Consider the following 26,181-nt stretch of genomic DNA (forward strand, 5'->3'; position numbering starts at 1 on the left):
TAGAAAAAATTGTTTTTACAATAAATTTGTCCAATAAGCAAAAATATTTTATACTCAGCGAGACTTATTAAGCGCTTAAGGTTTTATGGCTAATAAATAGCAAGATATTTGAAACTAGTGTCAATTATTAAGAATAAGCTGAAGCATGTGCTGCTTCACTTAGTCGCATTGCCGAAAAGGCAGAGGCAAAGAGAGGTGCGAGGTTAGCGAGGTGCACTGAGTGCACCTTGTCAGTGTGTTGTGTTGGTTTGTTTCGTACTTAGATACATGCCACTGAGTTATGAGAATGACTGGAAGCTTTATATTCAAGTATATATCTGGACCTCGCCTATATAGGATTCACAAAACTGCAGACCGTGAGGTAAGCATGGCGTTTCAAAACTACATGACAGCGTAGAGGTCCAACGCACTCGGCGTTCTCGTTTTAGGGTTTTGCAGTACGTTGCATGCAGGCACAAGACTTTGAGTGGTGGTTATTTGCTCAGATATTTGTGAAAGGTGGAGCTGATGTAAAAGGCGCACAACTCGAACATGCCAATTGCAGTATTCTCGCTGCATTGATTCAGCACAGCCTGTGATTTGCACGCGCCCGCGATTTGTGTTTCCTCACACGATGTTGAGGAAAAACTTAATTGCTGTTCTTAGGGGTGAATGTCGCTGTATCATTGTGGCGTTCCGTTTTCCTTATCTTCTGAATAAGAAAAGCGCTCCCAGGAAACGAGTTTCTCGTTCGGGGTTCATTCAGGGTCACGAATGTGAACCGCTTTTCATGATGTCTCAAGAACGCGATTTCTTGCTGACGCTTTTTTATATGTTTCGTGCCAAGTCGGGCGGCAGATTTTGATCTCGTAGATTCTGCTTCCATGTACGCGTGCATCGGCTGTCACTTATCTAGGTTGAATCTTCAGTCCGCCCCGCTCCCTTTTATCAAGCCACATCTCTGACGCAGTGTTTTTGTTGCGAGTGTTGATATGCGTGGACTGGCATCTAGTGTTGAATTAGCGTTGTAGCATATCTGTTTACTGCTCGCGCTAATGTATTAGTTCTGTGGTGAATGGGGGTGAATACGTATGACGTTTTCGTTGTTCTCCAGAAATTCTAAAGCTGACAGTTTTCTTACGGTGTTTTCCTTTTGGTGTATATCCTTGACCGGTCATTTTAATAGAACCCCCATGAAGTGCATTTAGAACTCGGTATTTTATTCTTACCGCCTTTTACTTTCCACATTTGTAGCAGCCTTTTGTTGCTCCATCTAGTTACATGATTATACACGTGAGTTACGTGAGTATGCGAAAGGTCTCGGTGCACAATAGCTGAAAGGAAGGCCTCCTGTCAAAAGATTTAAATTGTAGCGTTTCTTTTTCTAAAAGAGCCAAATCCAGAAACCGGAACTGGGCTGAATTTTATAAGAGCGTAAAGCACACCTAGGTATCTCTCACTTTTAAAACAATTGTAATGAAAATGGAGCAATTCCTGATTGTAACATAAACTCCAAAATGCAGTTTCGAATCGAAAATGAGCCAAATTTAGTACCTGTTTGAATCAAACTGAGCCAGATCCATTAAACCAGCGCTGCATCAACAATAGTGTCCAAAACAACCAACATAGCCACATCCAATCTGTTTCATTTCTGTCCTAGTTGCTTTGCTGTCGTGTTTTTGTTCCACACTTAGTTTTTCTTGGGCGAGTGGGTACTTACTGAAGGATATGATGTTGTAGGGGCAACACTCAAATACAAGGAGTAAGAGGCCAACTTTCCTGCTTCTTTCTGCCTCTTAGTGTTTCTTTTCAAGTTTTGCGCCACAATATCGTACCCTTCTTTCACTCCAATACTGTATACTTGAAATAGAAGACAACTGAAATGAAGGTATTGGGCACCGATCTTTTCCTTGAGGAAGTGATCCGAAACGGCGCGGCATAAAAGGAGCTAAGAAAAAGAGCTAAAGCATTTTTGAAAGCCTTCAATAGATGCCCAGAACAAGAAAACGCTGCCTACAGTCTAGAATGGTGCGCCTCTTTTGCCAGGAAAGACGACTCGCTCTTCAGTTCTAGTCATTACCAATAAGCCCATGCAACAAAGGCGGTACTGACAGAAGCACAAGGATGGTGCTAATTTTACCGCAAAATATTGCTATATTGTTCATTCATTGAGATTTAGACGAGTACTTTTACGAGCTAGTTCTATGCTAAATTAAATGTTCCACTATAAGCGCCAAATCCAAATTTGGCTCGAATACTGACGATGGTGGGCTATTAGATTTTATCCGCAATATACATTTGAGAGGCTTTGGTGACAAGAGCACACTGACAAAAAATAGTTGGAGCAGGCCCCGCCGTATTGTCAGTACCGAAAAACTGCATTTTCTCAGTTTCATTTAAAGTTGATTTAACTCTTTAAGAAAAAAAAATGCCACACTTGCATAAGCATGTTAAGCAGGTTACCGCAATGCTGTGGTAGTAACAAAATGCACGAACAGCTGCATTTTAATGCGTTCATATTAGCAAGCAAGTTTTTCATGCAGCACAGAGCACATACTCTTCTGAGTAAAACGTCAATATGTTTGGACTTGGCTTCAGATATGTTGCTGTGGCTGTATGTATCATCCTGTTTTCAAGGCACTAGGAAATATTTGTTTTGGCAGTCGTCCATGAGGTTTTGCTGTGGCAGTGTAGGGCAAATATTTGTCCTACACTTCCTTATCCGTCACGTACTGCACACATTAATCCATGTACAGAAGACCTTCTGGACTACTGCACAATGGAGGAATAGGTTACAGTCTAAAGCCAGGTGTTTAAGAACTGTGGCACATGACGAGCTTGAAGGTTTATTTCATAGTTAGCCTGTTATAAATCTACTGTAGGGTGAAGGACCCTGCTGAAGGTAACCAGCTACTTCTGTCCTGTGTCAACCAGCGGTGACCTCGGCCTGCAGATTTTCTCCTTGTTCATTCATTCTGTTGCTTACGTACCCTTAAAACTGTTGTATGCATTCTGTTACGAGAGACCACCATTTATCTGTTAATGGGTTTTGTGGCATTTTTAAATCCACTTTCTCTTATCTTAAGTGAAGTATCAACACTATAAGATGGGATGAAACGAAAGAACACAGACCACTGCACTGTTGATTCGTTTCGTCCCATCTTATGGCGCTGTTTTCTGCGTATAATGGTGAGTCAACCAGCCCAAATGTGTACCCTTCTGAAATGTCATCCACTCAGATGTGATCCCTAATCCATACTGGTATCTATTTCCTAACATAACAATATTTAGTTGCATTGTTCATTGACCCACGGTGGTAGTTTTGCAGCTGTGGCATTGCACAACTTGGCACAAGCTTGCAAAATAAAATCCTGGCCACTTCGGCTGCATTTCATTGGGGGGGAAATTGAAAAAGCACCCATGCATCATACATTGGGTGCACATTTGAAGAGTCCCACATAGTACAATTCAATCCGGAGACCCCACTACAGCATGCCTTGTAATCTAGTTGGCATTCTGGCTCACAAAAGCCGCAATTCCATCATTCATTGCACAGTCCTTGGCTTCCAAGTTTATCTCGGGAGTTTTGGCCCTATAGGTTACTAGCCGTTTATTGGTTTTGCAACCTGTTGCACAACTGTCACTCTTCTGCAGATCCTTAGGCAGAGCCTAATTAGGTCCATGTATATACGTGAAAAGAAACTCACTCGGGTAGAATATTTTAAAATGCTAATAATGCAAAGTGTTACTGATGTCATAGTCTGCCGTGACAGTTTAAAGACTATTTTTGTGGCAGAATAGACTGGTTATACACTTCTCAAGAATGCAGATGACCTGCCATCCCTGGTGAGTTTTACAGCTAATGTAGACAGGAGGAGATGGAAGAGATCTAGCTTGTGCATGGCACCATGATTTTTGTTTTTAAGCATAGAAAAAAAAATGTTGAGGGTGCGCTAAAACTGCTCGAGGTAGGCACTCGTCCACTCGTCTAACACACATAACCAATGGTGTTACAACTAGCCACGAGCCGCCCTGACCACCTCTTTCTTACAGAGGGGGCTTGATTTCTTTTAATCGCTATTGCTTTTGAAGCCGAGGAAACGTAAAGGAAATCAAGTCATTTTACCGACGTTTGTCTTGGCTCTTATTGTCTGTTGCCTTCAACATGATTATTATCACACACACAAACGCATATCTGGCACCTGCATTGATATTTCAGAAAATCCACATTGAAAAACACAAATTGTGATGTATTAGCCAAAATATAATTGTTATGTTATTCAGCTTGGATTTCCTCAAATGTATATAAACTGCAGATTACCACTGCATTAAAAGAAAGAGAGTGAGTTTATGGTGTTGTTATAATTAATCTATTCTATTATCAACCCCGAATTAGGTTAACAATGTTTGGACTTGGGCAAATCATGTTCATAGCATGTTTTAGCTATCTTAAATGTGGAATCATTAGGGACTTCTAAATCATAACGCTTTAAAGGGGTCATGAACCACTTTTCCAAGTAATAACCTAATAACCTCAGTATCGGGAGTTTGCTGCCTCCTGTATCGATTGCTGCAAAAATTTTTCGAATCCGTCAAGAACAAGTGGAGTTATGGGGGGTTTGGTGCACGTTCTGAGTGCTTTCTCTCTTTTCTCGAGTGCACTGGAAGCTACACAGGGAGGGATGGCACGAGGGAAAGCAGTTACGTCAGCGCGCGTGATAATACGCGATCGCTCTCTCCCGCTGTGATTCGTGTGCGCGAGTGTTGCTACCATGTAAAGTTGGCAGACTAAGGAGTGTGGCGCCAGCAAGTGGTGGCAACCCGTGGCAAGAAGCACATCTGATCCGAACGCCGCTCTCGATTTATGTCGGATATCGGCCAATAGCATTCTGTCTGTCGTGTGATGTGACATCACACAGCAGGTGCCCCACCTACCAAAGAGAGTGAGGACGGCCCTCTGTGGGAAACGAGGGCACCTGAGAAAATGGCAACTTCGCGCACCGTGTCTAAACTCTCTTTGCCGCGCATGACTGCATTATTTGGCTGAGCTCTGTTCATGGCAGTGTCCGCTTTCCAGAGGATGTGTTTTCTGACCAAGACAGAGGGGTGGTTCATGACCCCTTTAACTATTGGTAGGATTCAATGACTCGGTGGCAGGGGACCCACGGTTGAAAGTGCAGCTTCATCCCTCTTTTGCTGAGCCCGGTGACGTTGCTGTACTCCAGGGTCGTGATCATGTAGCCGATGTCCATTGGGCTTCAAATAGCTGGAAGTGTTGGCCTTGGCTCAAAAAGTTGGCCTCGGGGGCCTTATTGGATTTGCAAATGTGCGGTCATTCACTGACCACTTTCAAATGTGGAGGGACGATTGCGAAACTTTGGCAAGGAGCAAGTTTTACATTTGCCTCATGCCCCCTTGCCTCCTCCCCATCAATATTCCTATGACACAAGCTGCTTGTAACATGTAGTAAGTGTAGCTGAACATGGTGTGGGATGCAAAGTCGGTGAAGGACGGATCCCAACATAAAACAAAACGATGTTTATTAACGTAGTAGCAGCAGCAGGGCAAGCATGCCGATGCTGCGCTTCGGAAGGTTAGAGAAACAAACATGAAATCAAGCTTGGTAGCTTGGGTTATATAGCCAGCAGTGGTGACGTAAGCCTCCGACGAAACTGCGTGGCGCTGTCGTTTATCGGAAGCGTGTTGCAGCAAGTAGCTGTGTCACGCCGGGCTAATCAGTGACGAGACGGAGGCTGCGTAGGTCTGTGCGCAGTGGTCGCCACATCACCCCCCCGCGGAGTGCAGAGCCCTCAGGGTCTGTAGAAATCTGGGAGGCGTACCAGACGTCCAGAGCGTGTCGTGAAAGGAGCGGGCTGCGACGTCGGTGGCTGTGGAAGGACGCCAGTTGAAAGAGTGGCGCTGCCAGGTTCGTTCGCCGCGATGTATGCGGGCTTGAGTCGGTCAATCGAGACGCGGACGTCGTTCCCGTTCAAGCGCAAGGTGAAGTTCTTGTCGTCGCGATGGACGACTAGATAGGGTCCGCTGTAAGGTGGCTGGAAAGGCCGGCGGACGGTGTCGTCGCGGAGGAAAGCATGCGTGCACGATGCTAGCTCTTTGAACACAAAAGGTGTGGGCTTGCTATGGTGGGCTGCAGGGGACGGGCGTAAGGCAGCGATGGTGCGACGGACTGTGTAGTGGCTGCGTAGGTCTGTGGGCAGTGGTCGCCACAATGGTATGAGTCAATAGATGATCATGCACTTGAGAACCAGATGGAAGAATGATAACTTTTTAAACAATGTAAAATGTCACAAGGTTGCTTTTAATCTTTCAAAACTAAAAACAGTCTGGGAGCTTAAGGGATTGGTCTGAAAGGGGGATTCTTCTATAGCTATTCAAGAATTTTTATAGTAACTTCTACCAAAAAGAAAATATTTAATGTAAAAGAAATATGTAAATATGTATGTGTTCTACAGGATGTGCTTTGTGTTCCAAGCAAGGCACAATAGATTGATTGCGGAAATAATACTGAGTTATGTTTTCATATACTAAAATATTTTCTTGTGGACCTCATCACCTAATTCACGGGGTGCTGTTGCGTGTAGTTCAACTAAGGGCGTATTAAAACTAGAAGTGTTATTTCTAATGTTCAACTATGTTAGAGCTGGTCGGTTTTGTTAATACCTACACAGTGAGGCAATAGTGAAGCTATGCTGCAGATCATACAAATATTTCCGATTTTGTTGGATTTCCATTTTGTTGAGACAAGGCAGTAATAGGCAAGCATTACCAAGTAATCTTGCTGTAGTAGAAATTAAAAGAAATGGTTCAAAATAATTCTTGACATGACACACACTGTTGTAGGTTAGATCAACTCTTTAGCCTTTGTCTCACTTTCATTTTTAGGCACTAGTTTCTATTTTTCTTCTTGAGTCTTGAGCCCTTCATGCTTTTGCTCAAGGAGCTGCTGCAACTGCTTCCTTGAATTTTTATAACAGCCTTTCTGTTCCGTTGAGCCTATTTGCGTTGCGTCTCTTCCAAGAGGTACAGCCTCCATCAAATTTAACCAAAATATGCCTTAAGTGCAAGATAGTCCTGAAGATTTCTCGGTGAAAGTGCTAGTTTAACGCCTCACTCTTCCTACCTTGGATGTTTTACAGATTGTGTTTCCATCATGTTGCTATTATTGGGCCATAATTGTTGGGGTAAATAGTCGCAACAGAATGGCCATTGTTGAAAATTAAAGGTTGTGTTTGCATTCACATGCAAAATTGTTTATGAGCTCATTCCATTCTTATAGTAGGTGTCGGGTGTGCTTAGTACATGATAGAATACCACATTTAAGTGTTTCTGGGGCCATTTCCTCCTGTCCAGGAATTGGGGGTCCTTGTTAAGCAAATCGTGGTTGTCGCTAGGTAAAACAGCAAACTTCAGTGATTTGAACAGAGAAATCTTGTAGAAGGGGTCCAGGACAGTGCTAATTGTCATACCTGAAGTCAATTTTTTTTTTTTTTTTACTTTGTAGCAGAGGACACTATGGTGACTCTGACTAGGTGCAGTTGCTAGTGGCTATGATGTTGTTTCCAGCTTAGTTTCATGGGCTTGAATCCTGTCATGGCAGTTGTACTTCGATGGAGGAGAACCGCACAAACACTTGTGTACAAAGGTTTAGGTGCATGTTAAAGGAACCAAATTGGTTAAAAATTATTCTGGAGCCCTCCTGAAGGCGTCCTCTATAATGAGGTGGTTTCGGCACATAAGACCCCAGAACTTTATTCAATCTAATGGTGTGTCAGCAGTTGTAACATCCTGCTGCACAGAAGGCAGTCACAGTGCTGTGCTACAGTGAAGGCTTAAGGTATTGATGCCTGCGAAGTGACATTTCGGGGCACTAAAAAAAATGTAAGAACCCAAATGTACTCCACAGCATTCCACTGTTACCACTATTGGTTTATCATTGCTGGGTTGCAACTGTTGAGCATGAAAGGAAAGTGTTGTCATCCAACCATTTCTGTAGCATGAAGCTACTGAGGAAAGCCATATGGGTTTCTGAGAAAGAAGGCCTTGCAGTTGAAGAAAAATTTGGCCTGGTCCAACCAAACTCCAACACCTTTCCAGTGTAGTCACTCTACCAACCAAGCTAATCAGACAGGGTGCTAATATCCAGGATGCCAATTTTCTCCATGTAATTTGTGTATTCAATGTTGGGTGTGTTATTTGCTATTCAAGAAGGAAAATCGGCTCTCTTACTAGCATTGAAAAGCTATTCCACATTAGATTAATGCGTTATCTGAAAAAATTTAATCTTTTATCTTCATAACAATTTGGATTTCGTCAAGGATATTCAACTGAGCTGGCACTAATTACCTTGACGGTAAAAACAAGCTATTGACAGAGGGTTACTTGTGGGATCTGTGTTTATCGATTTGACGAAGGCTTTTGACACTATAAATCATCACGTACTACTTGCTAAACTCGAATCGTTTGGTATGTCTGGTCCGCCACTAAATTTTATTAAAAGCTACCTCAGTAACCGGTCTCAAATGGTACATGGTAATGGCCATCTTTCATCGCCCAAGTTAATTAGCGTAGGTGTTCCACAGGGATCAATTTTAGGCCCACTTTTATTTTTGATGTTTATTAATGACCTACCTACCATTCTTACAAGGACCAACTGCATACTTTACGCTGACGACACAACCATCTTTCAATCATCTAAATCAGTTTCTACACTCCAGTCTGCCCTCAACACAGATTTACATAACATAACTTTATGGTGCCAGGCCAATTATCTGCAGATCAATGCTACTAAAACTGTCTTTATGGTGTTCCATTCCCCGCACATTTCCCTTGACTTACAACCTTCCCTTCACATCGGTAATACCATCATGAACATTTCCAGTGAAGCGCGGTTTCTTGGCGTCATCTTAGATAGCGAACTAAAATTTCATGAACATGCCGCATCACTCGTTAAAAAGATTGCATTTGGTATCCACGTTATCATCAAGACACGAACTTATTTTCCGCCTCACATCATACGTGCTTTGTATTTTGCCTGTATCCATAGCCATATTTCGTATTGTGTATCATCTTGGGCCAACACATATTTCACGCGCATCGAACGTTTGCAGTGACTTCAGAATCAAGCAGTTAGACTAATGACTTTCAGCCCATTTTACTTCTCCTGTAGCTCGTTGTTTCCTCAGCTTAATATACTCCCATTGAGACAACTATTTTGTCATAGAATGTCCATAGTCGCCTTTAGACTCATCAAGCATGACATTTTTATCGCATGTATTGATCATCGTCACTTAACTAATAGCAACATCACCCGGTTTTCCCAGTGCAATAATCTTCTTTTGCCTGCCGTAAAGACAAACCACGGCAAGTTCTCAACCTTATTTACTAGCATAGCCATTTGGAATTCATTGCCTTTCGAATTGAAATCATCGCACAACATTCATATTTTCACCTCGCACAGCAAGAAATATTTCCTTCAGGAATTAATCAACTCATCCTAATTGTGTAATTAACTGTTGTTAGCTCTCAACATTTCTGTGCTATTTTATTACTTCAATTTGCCTTTGTATAGCTGATAACACTGATAATGAAACGAGTTGCATTTGTCACGTAGAGCTGTTCACTAATATTGTTTTTTATTTCTTTCCTGCTTCATCACTTGCTTTTGATTATTTTCATGTTATTTTTCAGTAGTGAGTATTACCATTATGTTATGTATTGATCGTATTTTTATTGTTAATCAAGCTTATTCAATATTACTCACATGTCCGCATACTATTGCTGTATTTTTTGTAATTACCCCATTCATGTAGCCATAGGAGGTCCCCCTGTCAGTTTCTCTGAAACTTTGGGACCTCCTGCTGTAATACGCTAACCATGTAACTCAACTGAACTATTTAATAAACTTGACTTGACATTGATCTCTGCATCTGTTCATTTGGAGAATTTCAGAAGCATTTTTGAATGTTTCTTTTTTTAACAGGGCCACAGCTACGAGCCAAATGGAGTGGAAGGGTACAGCGATAATATAATACGATCCGTAAGTTTTGCAGTAAGTGTTGGCCACCTGCATCGCTTACTAGTGTTGCTTGGTGTGCTTTTCTACTTCCCTTGTTTGATGTGTGTAACGTCATTGTGCTCTGCTTGTCCTTTTAATATTTTTTTACTGCCTGGTTTTGCATACAGCCTCTTTTCCTATTTTTTTCTTTTTAAGCAACTGCTTGAATGTCTTGCTCTCCGATTTTCTGCATGGATGCCTGCCTCTCCGTTATCTCTTTTTTTCATCCTATTTGTTGTCACTTGTACCACATTGTATTGTACGGTGAAAACAGCATCACATCTTGCATGGGATTTTAATCCCTCTGCAGGTTGCATAATACTATGTGGTTTAGGAAGGCTTTGGTTTGGGCGAGTTGGTGCAACATCTGCAAAGTTGAACAGCAAGCACAAAAGATGAACACACAAGAAAACATGCACACACAGGACCAGCACTGGTCCTGTGTGTGCCTTCTTTTCTTGTCTTTGTCTTTCGTGCTGTTTAACTTTGCATAAGGCTAGCTATTGGTGTAACATCGCGTGATCAGTGTCTTCATGGCTAGAGCATGGTTGGCTGAGGATTTCTTCTTTTAGGGTATTTGTCTTAGGTCGTCTTCCCACTACATTATCGCGCTTGACGTGAACGTCTTAGGTCACTAGTACCTTTTAATAGCATTTGAAGCATTGATCGAAAAGTTACATGTCGCAGTTGCTGTTTTTTTTTTTTTTTTTAACTTCACGGCCTTTCATAGCAAAGATTATCTTTTGTAGTATCTGTAAAGACCTTGGTGCCCCATGGCTGCCTGTTTTCCTATATAAAACCCAGTGATTAATAAATGGGGTGTAATTTGAATATCCTTTCTGCATTTGTAAGCATTTAATGCTTTTTTTTGTGTGTGTAAAAGTGTTGGGATTCCTTGCTGCTAAGCAATTATGAAATGTCTGCACTACTGCCATCAGATGAATACACAAGCTCTTGTGATCATGAAGTGTTGTGGAGGATTGGCTACTGGGTCAAAGGCAGTATTGTGCGCTTGCTTGTGATACCACTTGAAAGTGGATATAACCACTACAACCACATTGCTGGAAATGACAAAAATGTTAATTACACCTACTGTCTACAAGTGCCACCTGATAACCATGGCTAGTGTTCCTCAGTAATTACACCTGCGAGGTGCTAGCAACTGCAGAGTGTTCATGCATTCAGATTGTGTGATGACTGATAAGCCATTTCTATCAATTGACTGATCTGCCAGTAGGTGAATTGATTGGGCATTGCTCCAATCTAAGATTTGGAGAAAAAAAATACATGAAGCCTGGTAAAAGTAATCTTTGCTTGGCAACGAATATGGTAAAAATTCAGAAAGTAAAAAGTAACTCGCTTTTCATCTGGCTCATTTGGAGTAGTTATATTTTCTACCCTTAGGTCACTGAAATTGGCGCATTGGTAGACACAGCCTTGCTCAGACTGAGGTGTCCATTTGCATGAGTGACTACCAGTGGATTGGTGCTTGTGTGAATGAGTCAGTTAAATTGCTCAGAGTCAAATGTTTCAATTATTTTTACAACCATGATACTCTATGCAAGGCTGATCCCACATTATTGTTGAACAAATGTGGCATATTTGTGTCCACAAGCAGGGTAAGTTGTAACTATTCTAATCAAGTACAGGTTAATACAGGACTAGTGCCCATTACATAAAATTTATATGTAGGGTGACAGCTTGTTCGCTAAACACCCACCACCAAATGAAAACTACAGTGGAAATTAAAACTGTCATATTGGGAACATTTAGACACAATTTTCAGCTACTTCTCTACATAGCTGCCACTCTGATTGAGACATTTGTCGTAGTGTGGTACCAATTTTGCTATACCTTAGTCATAGAAGGCAGTTGGCTGTGCTTTCAGCCAATTCTCTGCGCTGGTTCACAGCTCGTTGTCAGAGTCAAACTCTTGTCCTCCTAGCCAGCGTTTCATATGAACAGAGAGATGGTAATCGGAGGGAGTCAAGTCCCGGCTGTATGGTGGATGATCACACAGTTCCCACCAAAATAACCATTGTCGTATTTCGAGTGTATGCTTTCAGTTTTGTTTCTCATGGGAATACATGCTCATCGTTTTGATAGAGAATCGGCCTGCACGAATGCAAGTTGGCAAACCTGTACAGTACCCCTCTTCCCCCCCCCCCTTTTTTTCATGTTGGATTTTTTTACTGCATGTGCTCGATCATCAGGTGCACAGGTTTCCTTTGCTAGGTCCTTGCTTACAACTAGTTCAATCAATTGGGCAATGCCTTGTTATGGAATTATGTAGTGTTCATTATTTGCAAGAGTATCTAGGTCTACATATCAGTTAATTACAAGTGCTCGACACCTGTTTCAGTGTCTCGGAAAAAAAGCTAGGTTGAATAAAACTGGTCTCATCATCGATGCGCAGTATCTCTCTGTGTAGTGCCATGCACTGTGAGTATTGCAATATTGAAACGTAAATAAGTTTCCTCGATTTCTCTGTGCTGAAATTTGAAGTGGTGTTTGCATTTTATGCAACCTGATGCCACGCTTCTGCACCTTACACTTAATTATTCATAAAAATTCAACGGTGAATCACGCTGGAGCCAACATTTCAACTTGAAATGTTGGCTCCAGCAACATTCTCTGTTCTACTATTTTTAATCACTTCAACCCTTCATCTTCCTTTGAACTTCGGTCTTGCTTCGCTTGTGACTGTTGTACAGTGCCACCGCCACATATGTGTCAGCCCATTTATTGATCATTTCTTTTTTTTTTTTTCGCCACCCAAAATTGACAAAAAAGCAGTCTGTCGAATGGCGGCAGTTACAAACTAGGACGTATCCGAATCCCGTGCTCTCGCATATCATATATCCGGATATATACGAAATGGACCAATGTAAACAATGTGAATCCAGAGCCACTCTGGAGCATATGTTATGGGAATGCCGAGGGATTAGTCACAATACCGAGATCGCGGCCTCTAGTGACAGCCTTCGCGCATGCTGGGAAGCCGCGCTGCTCAGCTCCGCCCTCGAGGATCAGCTCTGGGCCGTCCAGCGGGCCGAGGAAGCCGCCAGGGTTCAAGGACTCCTGGCCGTCTCCTAGGCGGGTCCATAGGCCCGCCCCAACAACTCGCAGGACTCAGAATAAAGTTATTTCCTCCCCCTCTCTCTCTTTCTCTCCCATCTTTCCACTCCCCTTCCCTTTCCCCCGGCATAGGGTAGCCAACCGGACTGCTGTCTGGTTAACTTCCCTGCCTTCTCCCTTTTGTATTCCTTCCTGCCTTCGGTCTTGCTTAATTAGTAACATGCAACATTTTCTCCTAATCAGCGGTCCTTGCGTTGATTTTCTAAAAGTTAAAGTATGCGCTGGACGGCTGTTAATATGTCTGCATTATCGGTCATTGTCAAAATATGAGATGCCTTTGGAGTGTTTGTCAACTGGAAGTTCAATGGTGTGCATGTATCAGGATAGTAGCTTTGCCACTATAAATGTGTTTTAAAAATATATCCTGTTTGAAATACCTGATGCATTTTCCTACAAGCTTTTCCAAGATCCAGGAGGAATATTCTCATTAAATCTTGAATTCATTACTGTGCAAACATAATGAGAAGTTAAAGCTCAAACTTCACAACTGTGTTCCTATGAGCCAAAATAAAAGGCCAGCACCACAGTTGGCCATAGCTAATACCACTGTCACACGGCAAATCTAATGTCATTTACAGCTAATGTCATTCATTTGTAACGTCATTTGTTTGCTGTCACACGGGGAAACTAATGCCATTTTATGAAAACGGCATTTCCTGTCGAATGAGTTCCCGAAACACATTCGATTTCGGACCGAATGCGTAGTCTTGACGCCAGGGACCTTTGAGGGAGATGACTGTTGACTTATGTATACGCAACTTTTGCAATGCGTAATTATCTTATTCTTTACTAGATTAACTTATTACTTGTTTGATGATGTAACAGCACGCGCAAAAGTTTCTAAGAGAAAGCTACTCTCAACTACAACGGCTGGACGCCGGCCATGTTTCATTTGTGCTCTCTTGTTGTTGCTTGTATCGCGAGTGTATCGTCCGATTGCACGTGTTTTGGGGATCAAGGTGGTGGCTACACGAATTGGCTGCAGCCAGAGTGTCAGTCGTGCTCCCATGCTTCAGTTTACTGTACCCATGCCCGGTCATATCGTCGGCCATGTTGGTTTTCGCTTGGTTCTTGGCTTGACTTCATTTGTGTCATGCAGCTGTGGCAAGTTGTGTAAAACGGCTGCGTTTATATTCTTGGGGCAGCTTTTAGTGATAGAAAATTATTTTCCAGGATACACGCATGTTGGATGCAAGTTTTAAGGGATTTTTATTTCTCCCAAATTCACAGCTCAGGAGGGCTAAGGTCATGGTCATCATTTTAAAATATTTGTTTTCATCGTGTGACAGCAGGCAATTAAAATGACAATAAGTTCACCTCATGTCATTCGTTATAAATGACGTTAGATTTGCCGTGTGACAGGGGTAATAGAACGACAGTACCACCACGTACTTCCTATGTTAGTAACTGAAGTGGGTCCGTACAATAAGCAATAAAATTTTGAAATGTAGAAAAAAAATGACACTGAGTGGGAGGCCATCACAACCTATGCATCCCTTGTTCAGCGACATCAAGTCTCATCTTCCTGTGAACCTCTGGATTGTGAGTTATGGATTTTGAGTGATTCAGACTCATTGAACCTTAATAAAGTGAGATAGTGGTACCACAAGTGCGAGCCTATGTGTCCGTGAGTCTTTGGCAGTCTGAGGGAATCTGAGTGAGTACAAGTTGCTAGCATAATGCTGTAGTTACAAGGGCAATTGGCATCACTCTGAGCAAGTGCACTTGGCTGCACATTGTGTTACACTTGTAGCATGCTAGTCAATTGCAAAGTGCAATTTTGTATATCATAATCACTAGACACATTTGTTTTGGGTAATGTTTACAAAATAGCACTGCGTTATCGCTAAAAAGAACAGTGTGAATGTTAATGTGTATAGCAATTTGTGTTGTGGCATTAAATTTGCTGCAACTTTAGAGGCTTAGTGAACACGCTGTCAGTGAACACGCCGTTGAGTCTGCTTTAGCCCGAGCGAGCCTGGCTGTTCATGATTTTAGCGAGTCAGAGTCCAAGTGAGTTTGGCTGAGTGTGAATGAGTTCTAGTCATTTTGCTGACCTCTGATAATGATATCACTCGGCCCGCTGACTTGGGCTCGCTTGACTCTGATTTGCTGGCTGACAACACGTCTGACTTGTAATCACCATCTTTAGGTAAAGGTATTTTTCCATTAAGAGATGTGTGTGTGTAACAGTGACAATTTTTTAATGTCAAGAGTGTAACTGGTTTGTTTGTGGGTATACTTAGGCATGCACATATCGGAAGCTTTAGATATGGAAGGGCACAGTGTTAAAGGGGCCCTTCAACATTTTTTTTTACTGCCTTTTGTCACACTGGAGTGTGTTGAATGCTGAGGTGAATGTAAAAAGAATTGCAAAAATTGGTGTGCGGGAAAGTTTACAACCCGAGCAGACAATGAGAATAAAATGTTACCCTTTTGAATTTGTCTTTGCCAGTGACGTCTTTGGCTGCTTCCTGTCACCACATGCCTTTCATAGAGATACCAGAAGTCTCCTCATGGTGGCCACTGCACAGAGCACCTAGAATTGTGATAAAAGAAAGTAGGCGTGCAAACGTGGACAAAAGAGAAGAGATCAAGGCAACACAAATGCCTTGATCTCTTCTCTTGTGTCCACGTTTGCATGCCTACCTTCTTTTATCATTAATCCGTACCAACTAGCTCAACTTTGTCATTCTAACCCATTTTTGTGTTGCAGTTTTTTTTAGAAAAGATATATTTAAAAGCAGAAATTCTTTTGTGCCTGGTAAAGGATAAAGAATATTTTTTTTAGCGCGCAATAGTGTGACGTAGCTGGGACCACAGGAATGTTACTCTAACGCTCTATAGGACTCATTCAGGCTCACTCACAGGTTGCCCCGAGTGAATTTTGCGTTAGTCTGCTTATAAGGTGAGTTTACTGTCAGTGAGCATACCTTACTCTTTCATGTTTAAGTCATGAGTAGTTCAGTGGTGTGTGATTTTTAACAAGCTTGAGTCTGAGCCCCGCTGAATCTGACTTGATTGAGCATTAGTGAGCCCTCACATAATGGCTCAAAATGCTGTGCATAAAACTTTGGCTGAAGGGAGTTGCAGCAGCAAGTCTAGGTCTCTTATATGCAGCATTGCTGACATATTTTATGTGATCTTGCTCATAAGTCGCTGATTTGGGTACACGTTGATGACCTTGCACTAGTAAGGTGCAACGCTTCCCTGAAGCATCTGTATCGTCTGTGGGGTGATATTGTGGTCTCGTGTAGTAATCCCTTGGAAAGTGGTGGCTGTGGCCACGAAAATTTTGATGGGCACCTTTATTTTTTCCTCCCCTTTTGAATATTTGTGTGGTGACACGGGATAAGCAGGTGTGCTTCCGAGAAGATCACACAAACCAGTGCAGACACTTAAGTACAAATTGCTATCACAAATAAAATTTTGCATGTTCAGACGTATAGAATGCAGATATGTTGAGTGAGGGGCTTCATGAACTAGTGCAAACATATTATTTGTTACTGCAAATATCTAAATATTACTTGCCTTTGCAAGTAAAATGTATTTTATGAGGAGTATGAATGAGCTTTATCTTTTTTATGGACCTGTGGGCCAACATTTGCATGGGAGCATATTAAATTAGTATAGCATTGCCATTTTTCAAGATCACTGAACTTGTAGATGAATTCACAACACAAATTGTTATGAGTGTTTCGATTTATTAAGTTCAAGATGCATACTAACTTGATGTCAGTTAGACTTTTGGTTCCGGTAATAAGGGAACCCTGTAGCTATTATAGATAACAGAACTATAGTATACCTACCTGTACCAGTATATTCATCATTATGCATTTTTAAACTCGTATTGAACGCCCCGCCACGGTGGTCTAGTGGTTATGGCGCTCGACTGCTGACCCGAAGGTCGCGGGATCGAATCCCGGCCGCGGCGGCTGCATTTTCGATGAAGGCGAAAATGTTTGAGGCCCGTGTACTTAGATTTAGGTGCACGTTAAAGAACCCCAGGTGGTCGAAATTTCCGGAGCCCTTCACTACGGCGTCTCTCATAATCATATCTTGGTTTTGGGACGTTAAACCCCAGATATTATTATTTAATTATTAAACTCGTATTGAACATATGTGAATGTGATAGCCCTCACATAATAGTGTGTTTCTTGTGATGTCTGTGACTTCACAATGACATTCAGGGGCTCGTGCTCTGGTCTGAAATTAAAACTGAAACCTTGGTCGTCATTTTTTCTTGTAATAATGAACCTATGATGGGGAAATCAAAAGAAATAGTGTTCTCATACAACAGTTTAACCGTAAATTGATTTAGTGTTTAACTTTAGTGTCCCTTTAATGTGGCTGTGTTTCTTGATTGAAACTTGCAAATGAAAAAGTTTTATCCTTGAGGCAGCAATGACTGTACTTTCCTTTTGACTCACACAACATCAGTGCTGGTGTAGTGCTTTTGTGAAAGCCCAAAATTGGTTCTGTGTGCCACACTATCCATACTAAGTTTCTGGTCAACTGCCATGTATAATGCATAGTATGCCACATTGTTTTACATATGCGTAACTACTTGAGGAATTCTTTTCTCTTTTTGAAATCCCTAATTTAGCTATTGTTACGTACACTGCAATGGGTGTTTGAAATGTGCATGAGGAACTTTTAAAATTTATTTGCTCAATTCTTCACTTTTCCTTTGCCTTCCCCTGCATATGCCTACACAGTAGTGCAGACGCACTTTTGCTTTTGTATCAGCATCTTATGTTTTCACGTTTGGCATATCCTGTTTACATGTTTAACCCACAATAGCACTTTTTCCTACTTTTGCTTGTATAAATTTGCATCAGCATGTTTGTTATTCCATCATTGACAACACTCTGTTGAGTGAATATGCATAAGCCTTCACTGGGGAGGAGCCTTTGATGTTACAAGATCGCTATTATGACATATACATCATTTTTGAGAATGTGCAGGTTTGTTGCTGAGCTAAAGAAGCACCTGTCATCTGTGTGCTGCTTTTGTGGCATACTTTATACATACGTTGTTTTAGTGAGAGCTTCCTGGGTGCTGTCATAGACTTTTCCAAACTGTTGTGAGCTTACGCAGTAACATGCTCTCTGCATTTGCTTTAAATAGTAAAAAAAATTAACATTTCAACACCAGTGCAAGCAATGGAAAAGTGTACAGGACTCGTGTCAATTCCTTAGCATCCCTGCCATATTTGCTTTAAGTCGACATGCTAACCAAGGAAAACAGATCCGCTCAGTGTCACAACTACATAATATGAAATATTCGAGATTGATCCTTTCCTGGCTTGCAAGGCATGCGGAATTCTTTTATTATTGTTCTTCATGTTCCACAGCTGTCACTGGCATGGTCTATAGGTGTCTACACTTCACCTATAATTGCAGCAGTCTTGTACCGAAGAGGTAAGTTGGGATGTTAAAGGGCCCTCATTCCACTAATACACATAGATGGGGTTTGTTTTTGTACTACAAAGAAATTGATTGGCACATTGTTCAAACTTTCGTGTTTTATAGGGCAATTAAATGAGTTAGAGCATCCTGAGTGAAGTCAAATGTGCTACCATTATTGGTGATAGCCAGTGAAGCAGGCATAGCAACAGATATAGCCAGTGTTGTCAGTTCTCCTCCATTTCATGTTTTCACTTCTTTTGGATTTCTTTTCACGGAAGGTTTCAATTTACTGCCACTGTGCAGTTTTATTGCTCTGGCCTTTTGTCCTACATTTTGGAATTCCTTATATTTGCGTGGTATGGAATCTGCTTAGAGGCTGTTAAAATTGAGCCTTCGATAGTGTCCAGTCAGACATTTTCTAGCATAGATGCTGGCAGTGTCACTTCAGAAATACTTCCATGTCCTCAACCACTGATAAATAAGTTGCTTATTACAGTTCAGAATCTTTTGCAACAATGCTCAACAAAAAAGCAGATTCTTTGGTTGTGTAATTTAAACGGTTATCACTTGATCCAAAGCCAAGGAGATTTAGAACATTAAAAAGTAATAAAGTCTTAACTTCCCTGTAGTCGCATATGTCCAAGCATGAGGTGTTCTAGATATGGCTATATGACAACAATGTGTTAGGTTGATTGAAGCACTTTTTTTATCTGTGCATTCAATATGTATATGTACACAATTTCCATAAGCCTACTAAGTGAAATATGGTGGTCTTCCTTTTGTGGCAGACACCTATTTACTGCATCCAGCTGTGACTACAACTGGCCGAACATAATTTTCATTTGCCGTTCAGCTTCAAAAAACCAGATTTTTCTCTAGATATCCAAGGTTCTCAGTTCAACAACCTGTTCTTATGCAGTCGGCATCCCTTAATTTGACCCTGAAGAGACTGAACAAATTGACCAAATTATCTTGCAGGTCGAATCAAGCAAAGGGCAGAAAAAAAAAACATCGCTTACTCATTTGGCAGTATTTGCTGAGATTTCAACATCTCCCTGAATCATACACATGCCCACATTTAATTGGTGCCTACTCAGCCTTACCATTTGGAAGTCCAAATATAAAGAAGGTATATAAAATCGACCACCTGGAAAAGTTAATTGGTGGCTCTTCAATGCCCCGTGTCTCATTGCTACCGGATTCTGAATATATGTTTTGAAACACAAAAAAGAAATTGCTTCCCTTTAACCAATATACTTTCGGATCTGGCATTTCTTATTTTGTTGCAGCAGGAGGGCACTTTATGAAATTGAAGTATGACCAACCAAATGTTGTTTGCTTCTTTATATTCGATAATTGACTGTGTCTGTATGTATGTGCAGGTTATGTCACGTTTGAAGGTGTTTACGCTTTGACCAGGCTGGCAGGTGTCATATGTGTGGTCATGGTTGGCACCATTTGTTTGAGAGGTAAGGCAATTTTTTAAATGCTGTTGCTGCTCAGAGAAGTGCTTGGAAAAAAAACCTGGAGCATGGAGCCTTCTTTAACTTTTAAAATGTTGCAAAAGCATAGGTCAGTCATGCTCATTGAAGGGCCTATGTTCATAGTCACGTCCACTCGACCTCGTGTCTCACTCACACCTGCAAAATGACCATGAAAGGGATAAATTGACTTCCGCCCTCTTGTAGCACGAAGATGCAAAGGAAACCAATACGGGTTTTTCAAAAAATCAGTTTCACTGCAAGGGCGAAGCAGTGAATGTGATAGCAACAAATTGGAATATTATGTAAAGTAAGGTTAGCAGCTAATTCTTTTGGATCTGATCTCTCGTAACTCTACAGAACGCTGGTTTAAGCGAATGCAGTTGCTTCAAGGAGCGAAGCACTTTTCGTGCTGTCGTCTTAACGCAAAGTAAGCGGCAAGAGCACAGCACGTATATGAGCCATCTACTGATGTCTGTTGAGATAGCAACCGCGCCCGAATGATCAAAGTTTGCAATTGCTGTCGGAGCAGCGCGAACTGACTGAAGTGAATGACTGAAATCTGGACGCCGATTCTGAAATATAGAGCTTTTGTTTCACTGTTATGTTTTAAAACATTGCGACCACAGGGCTGCCTCACGAAACAAATTCTTGAGAGCAGTCACATCTGTGTAGCTCATGAGCATGCTTATCAAGAAAATAAATAAATGTGGGAGGAAGACAGTCATGTGTGGGTTGAGCCGCTAATGAGAGGTCCGCGGGCTGCATGTTTGAGGCCCCTGTCTCACGTAGTTCCTGACTGGTAAAAATGAAGTATATTGTCCTCTGAAAGGGCCAGAGACCTTACATACCATGTTTCAGGAAATTTCGTTGAGTGAATAGGGCCAAATACGAAAAATGCACTTTCAAATTCGTGAAGTCAAGCATAGGGATATCGGCACGAAATCTAAAATGAAGGTTTGACCTTGATTTTCTCCTCTTAATAGTATACCTATGGGTGGTTACTATTAATAAACCTATGATGGTTAAATTAATGTCATCAGAGTTCTCATAGTACAATTTCGATTCATTGTTTCACTTTTGTGTCCCTTTAAAAAAGCAGTGCTTTGATAACCTGTGTAGATGTGTATAATTGCGATATCTTTGTTATGATCATGCTACTCGCTTTTATTTGCAAAAAAAATTTTTTTAATTTATGCACAAGCCACATTTTGAACATTGAAAGATGAAAGCTGGCCTGTCTATATTGAGCACAACAAAGCCAGTCTATGTATGCTGAGCCATGATCATATCAATCACTCAATCAAAATAGTCGTGCATTGGTGCACTTTGCACTCGCTGTTGTCATCAAACTCAACGTCTTTGCTTATACATGGTAGCTTTATGTAGGTGTTTTTATAAAGACAAACACGCAAAGCTTCGCTAGGTACTTGGTTAATATTTTATGTTATCAGCTACTGCTCAACCCTTATGCATCAGACTTTTTCAAATTATAACCCTTGTAAAAGTCTGCAGCCTGTACTACCTTTTCCCCAACTTTGAATGTACTTGGGTTCACTAATTTACATGGAAAGTGAGAAAAATAGTAAGTGGGAATTGGCAATTACTGCAACAGACAATTCATAATGGTGTAATAGTAGCGCAAAAAAGACGAGGACAAGAAAGTGAACACCACAAGCGCCTCGTCTTGTCCTCGTCGTTCTTGTCCTCGTCTTTTTTGCGCTACTATTACACCATTATGAATCAGTACCAACTAGCTCGCCTTTCCGTTTTGCAACAGACAAAATCTCCTCTCAAATGTGTGCATATATTTCCTGTAGAAACAGCTGTCTTGCATGTGGGATTTATGATACCTTCTACTATAGCACACTCATCTTTCAATAATTTGCAGAGGAACCACTTGACGTCACTTTCTTATACAACTTCACATGTTGAATTTTCTGTAACTCTTTTTTCACGTGACTTTTGCCACAGGTTATGTAGTTTTTAACTCTGAATTTTTTTCAGGCATTGGGCGTATTGCCAGTTCAGACTATGGCCAGTTCTTGCGAGCTCTCCAGGCTGCACAGCAAAATCTAAGCAAGGAGTCGAAGGTAAGATTGCCTTTCAGTTGTCTTCACTCTATGGCAAGAAATTGGTTCTTGGACATGTAGGCCTCTTTTCTTTGCCTTTGTTTTTTCAGGCAGAGCTTGCCAAATATGACAGTGAGTTCTATGCCTGGCCCATTGACTTTCGTTGGAATGACCCACTTGTGTAAGCATTTTTCTTTTTTTTTGTCTACTATGGTTACACGTGTGCACACCTCTGTGTGCTCTTTCTTTGTGTTAGCTATTACAAGAAGTTTTCACTTATTAAGCCCTAGGCTGAGGTGCACTGATATGCATGTCTACCTGGAAACTTGCTTTTTTTTTTTTTTCATGGTCTTGTTGGGGGGTCGAAATAACCTTAAATACTAAATGTTTTATAGATAGTAATATGAAATTATTTTTTTTCTTTTGAGTAGATAAAGATAAGACTTGCATGCATACTTGAGCTTCCCATCTGTAATGAAACTAAAACTCAAGTTCCACATGAAGTCGTTTACTGTGTGACATTGGTCATGAAGACAAACCTTGGTTAATGAGGTTTCATGGGAAATGTTCATGGTTTGTTAGTCTATAGTGGTCGCATGTATAAACATGTTACAAAAGATCTAGCATTCAGAAAAAATAGAATGCATGCATTTTACATCTCTCAAGGGCTCAAATAGCCACAACCACGCCTCAAATATGTAGCTCAAGGCCTGTTGCCTGTATCTTGAGTTGTCGTTTTCTTGTGTCAAATGAAAGGCCAAGCCCTCAAGAGCCATGAAAATGTACTGCTATGCATGAGTGCACCCTGAAAAAGTAATTTATAGTGTGTTTTAAAAGCTAGTTTTGGTTCCTACTGTACCCTGATGTCACGATACAGTATGAGCTCCTCGTCATGTGCTCACGCAAGATATCGCGATGTTTCCATGTACGCTCCGCACCGTAGCTCCATTAGGGACGCACAAGCGGCCATTTTGAATGTTTCAGTGATGTACAAGCAGCCATTTTGGAAGTTTTGGTACATGACGTCATACAACTAGCCAAACTGCTGCATGAAGCCACCAGAGTTAGTACAGTAGACTCTCAGTAAACGGAAATCTGTTAAACGGAACTGCTGCTTAGACGGAACAACTGAATCTAATATAATTGGTTTCGTACTTGGATTCTGCACTCCTTTTAATCTCTCAGTAAACGGAACTCCTGTTAAATGGAACACATTTTCCTGGTCCCTTCAGGTTCCGTTTAACGAGAGTCTACTGTATACTCTAGCCTGATGTCAAGGTAGTGTCGATGTCGTAAGGTGCGCCTTAGGAAAATTTACTTTAATATCAAAATAGATGTCGCTAGGTGCGCCGTGGGAAAATTGACTTTATATCAAAATAAAATATCAGCATTTTCTGAGCTTCACACTTGCTCAGAGCTGTCTCTGTACCCAGGAAATTTGTATGGCAGAGCAAACTCGCCTTCGAAAAAAGGTGTCAGTAGCTCTTTAATAAAACATGACTCAAAATTCTTCAAAGAGGATGTAAAAATATTTGGATCATTTATACTGTGATGATTTAGTGCGTATGTTAAAGTGAAACGAAGGCTTTGCTTACCATATAGCATCCTTGTTCGGGGAACGCTCCATATTTGTTTGCTTCTGGTGTAGAAGCATTTTTCATGACGTTAACGTTCAGCAAGAGTCTTCAGCAAATCGAATAAGCTTTACGGTGAGAATCTAAGGCAGTAGCGCAAGCGATACACTCACATAACATGTACACGTACAATTTTATGCTGCTCAAATAAATTTGCAAGCTCTACTCAAAGATGTGCAAACATAGGCACAAGAAAAGATAAGAGAACAAAGTAACACAAAGGTGTACTGTCAACTGAAAGGGCACACTGTGGCAGAAAATAAAGTAGACACGATAATTTATCTGCACATGTGCAGCTATCATAGTGCTACCATGTGCAGCTATCATAGTGCTACCTGTCAGTCCGACACACCTTTCTTTTGTGATCATGGAGGTGACCTGGGCAGCCACGTGTTGAATTCCAATGGCAGATATGGAGCAGCTGACTGAATCGGCAAGCAAACACCTGTCTCTGGCGTAGAGCAATACCTCCAAATTCATGATTGGAACCATTGGAACATAGTCGGCAGCTGCTGGAGCAAAGCGGGAGAGGAAGTTCAACCACCGAATGCAGGCTGAATATCCTGTTGAATGACCACTTGTAAGCAGCGGTGTCAGCATCGCTGTTTGTGCCTGAGTCATCGCATGTATCAGAACTTCGAGCTTTCCAACTTGGAGCTGTCGCTATTGAGTAGCAGAAGCAATGCCATGTGCCATGCTCAGTCGCCCATGTCGTTCCTTCATTGCCACAAAAACTCATGGTGCCACCAAGCAGATAAACATGTCAAAAGACAGCTGAAGGAAATGCGTTGCGCAGAGTTCTGGTCCACTCCACCAATTTTTTGGGGGAGCAACGCTTCCTGCTCCACAGAGTGACAGCTGCTTTGAATTCATTCTGACTCTCTCATTGGAACATCGGGAACATCTCATTGGAACATCGACTTATGCTCTTACTCTGTCATTGGAGCAAACTTCCTCTGACTCCTTCTGAATATATATACTAGTATATGTCTCTGACTCTGCCATTGGAATTCAACATTAGTCACAGGCATAGCTGATGTCATCTGTCCTTGTTAATTTCTTTATTTTGCTGCATTTCTCTTTGGCTTATGTTCCAATGTTTGCAACTGTGCAGTCTTGTTCGCGATACAGTTCTGTATTCCTTGTACTGTTGTGTCATGGGAACTTGCTCAAGGTAGTTGCTGGATCAAAAAACAGCTTTGGTTAACTTTCAGTCAAGCATCATTGTCAGAGAAGAGAAGAAAAAAAAAAGAGGGTAGTCAGCAATGTCTGAATAATAGCTTGCTATCTGTGGTGACCTTCCTAGCAACCCTGCATGGTCAGAAGAGCAGTTCCTTTAGTTGCAGTTTTAATAGCTATAACATGACCTGACACACAGTTATGCTGAAATGCGTTCGCTGTTACTGAACATGTCATTGTTCAGTGTTCTTTGCGTGATAGAAGCATGGAAACTGTGCAAACGCATGTTGCAAGTTGGAATTGATGGAGTGTCTTTGTATCACGATACGTGACCAGGAGAGACATTCTATTAAAATTAACACATCTGTAGTCAGATATAACTTTAGAAGTCCGCGGCATTTCCTCCTCAAAGACAGATGTACGCAAGCCTGCACCAACGGGCGTGCACTCCGGACTGATGTCATGAGCCAGACTGCCGGTGACCGCGTTCGTAGGCCATTGCCGAGCGCATGAGCGCGACTATTTCTTTAGTCGCAGAGGCGATCAGCTGCCGCGCTTCAGCCCTCTGGGTAGGGCCTTTCTGGACTTTTCAAGTCGTATCCAACTATAGACTAGTAGTCTTCTTTATCTGGAATGCTGGATTGTTTTGTATAAAGCTGGCCTTGCTATATATTTGTTGACTCTTTCAGTTAAAACGTGTACATATATGTGCTATTTCTGAAAGTGTGCCAAAGGTGCTTATTGCTATGCTCAGTCAACTTTTTGCTTGCGCCAAGATCCATGCTTCAAGGTCAAATTGATCAAAAGAACAGACTTAAGTTGGTAGTGCATAATTCAGACAGTAGCACAAAAAATTACACAGACTGCAAAGGATCAGGACGGGACACAATGCTTTGTCCCGTTTTGATCTTTCGCCGTCTGTGTGATTTTTTACGCTACTATTTCTATTATGTCAAATTGATGTTCTACCACTGTGACGGTAGCTACCCACCAGTGCTAGTGATTGTAGCATTGCCAAGGTTTCTTATGTCATGGAAAAGAGCACGAATTTCATGCACATAATGCGTACACACAGAAAGAATAGGAGCTTGTGAGCAAAAAGCTGACAAGTCCTTTTTATTTTTCATGCCTATTTTACACAGGAAAAAGTACAGTAAACCAGAAAGTGTAAATGAAACAGCGGGAATAAATATGTATGTATTCTTGCCTTTG

At 41.5% G+C, this 26,181-nt stretch overlaps 1 protein-coding gene across 3 annotated transcripts in view; it reads left to right on the forward strand.

The window, feature by feature from the left end:
• Positions 1–165: 165 nt before the first annotated feature.
• Positions 166–26,181, forward strand: part of LOC119396345 (phosphatidylserine lipase ABHD16A) — a 63,100-nt gene continuing 37,084 nt past the window's right edge. Inside the window, exons 1-6 of one of the 3 annotated variants that reach the window (XM_037663551.2) lie at positions 166–361; positions 9,980–10,048; positions 18,549–18,615; positions 19,986–20,072; positions 22,092–22,177; positions 22,267–22,337. In XM_037663551.2, the coding sequence (XP_037519479.1) occupies positions 281–361; positions 9,980–10,048; positions 18,549–18,615; positions 19,986–20,072; positions 22,092–22,177; positions 22,267–22,337 (461 nt within the window). In that variant the 5' untranslated portion in view covers positions 166–280. The remainder of the gene's footprint in view (positions 362–9,979; positions 10,049–18,548; positions 18,616–19,985; positions 20,073–22,091; positions 22,178–22,266; positions 22,338–26,181) is intronic. The other 2 variants (XM_037663566.2, XM_049415958.1) reach the window with 2 other exon arrangements.

Source organism: Rhipicephalus sanguineus, chromosome 1 (assembly GCF_013339695.2).
Source record: "Rhipicephalus sanguineus isolate Rsan-2018 chromosome 1, BIME_Rsan_1.4, whole genome shotgun sequence".
In the NCBI taxonomy this organism is placed as follows: domain Eukaryota; kingdom Metazoa; phylum Arthropoda; class Arachnida; order Ixodida; family Ixodidae; genus Rhipicephalus; species Rhipicephalus sanguineus.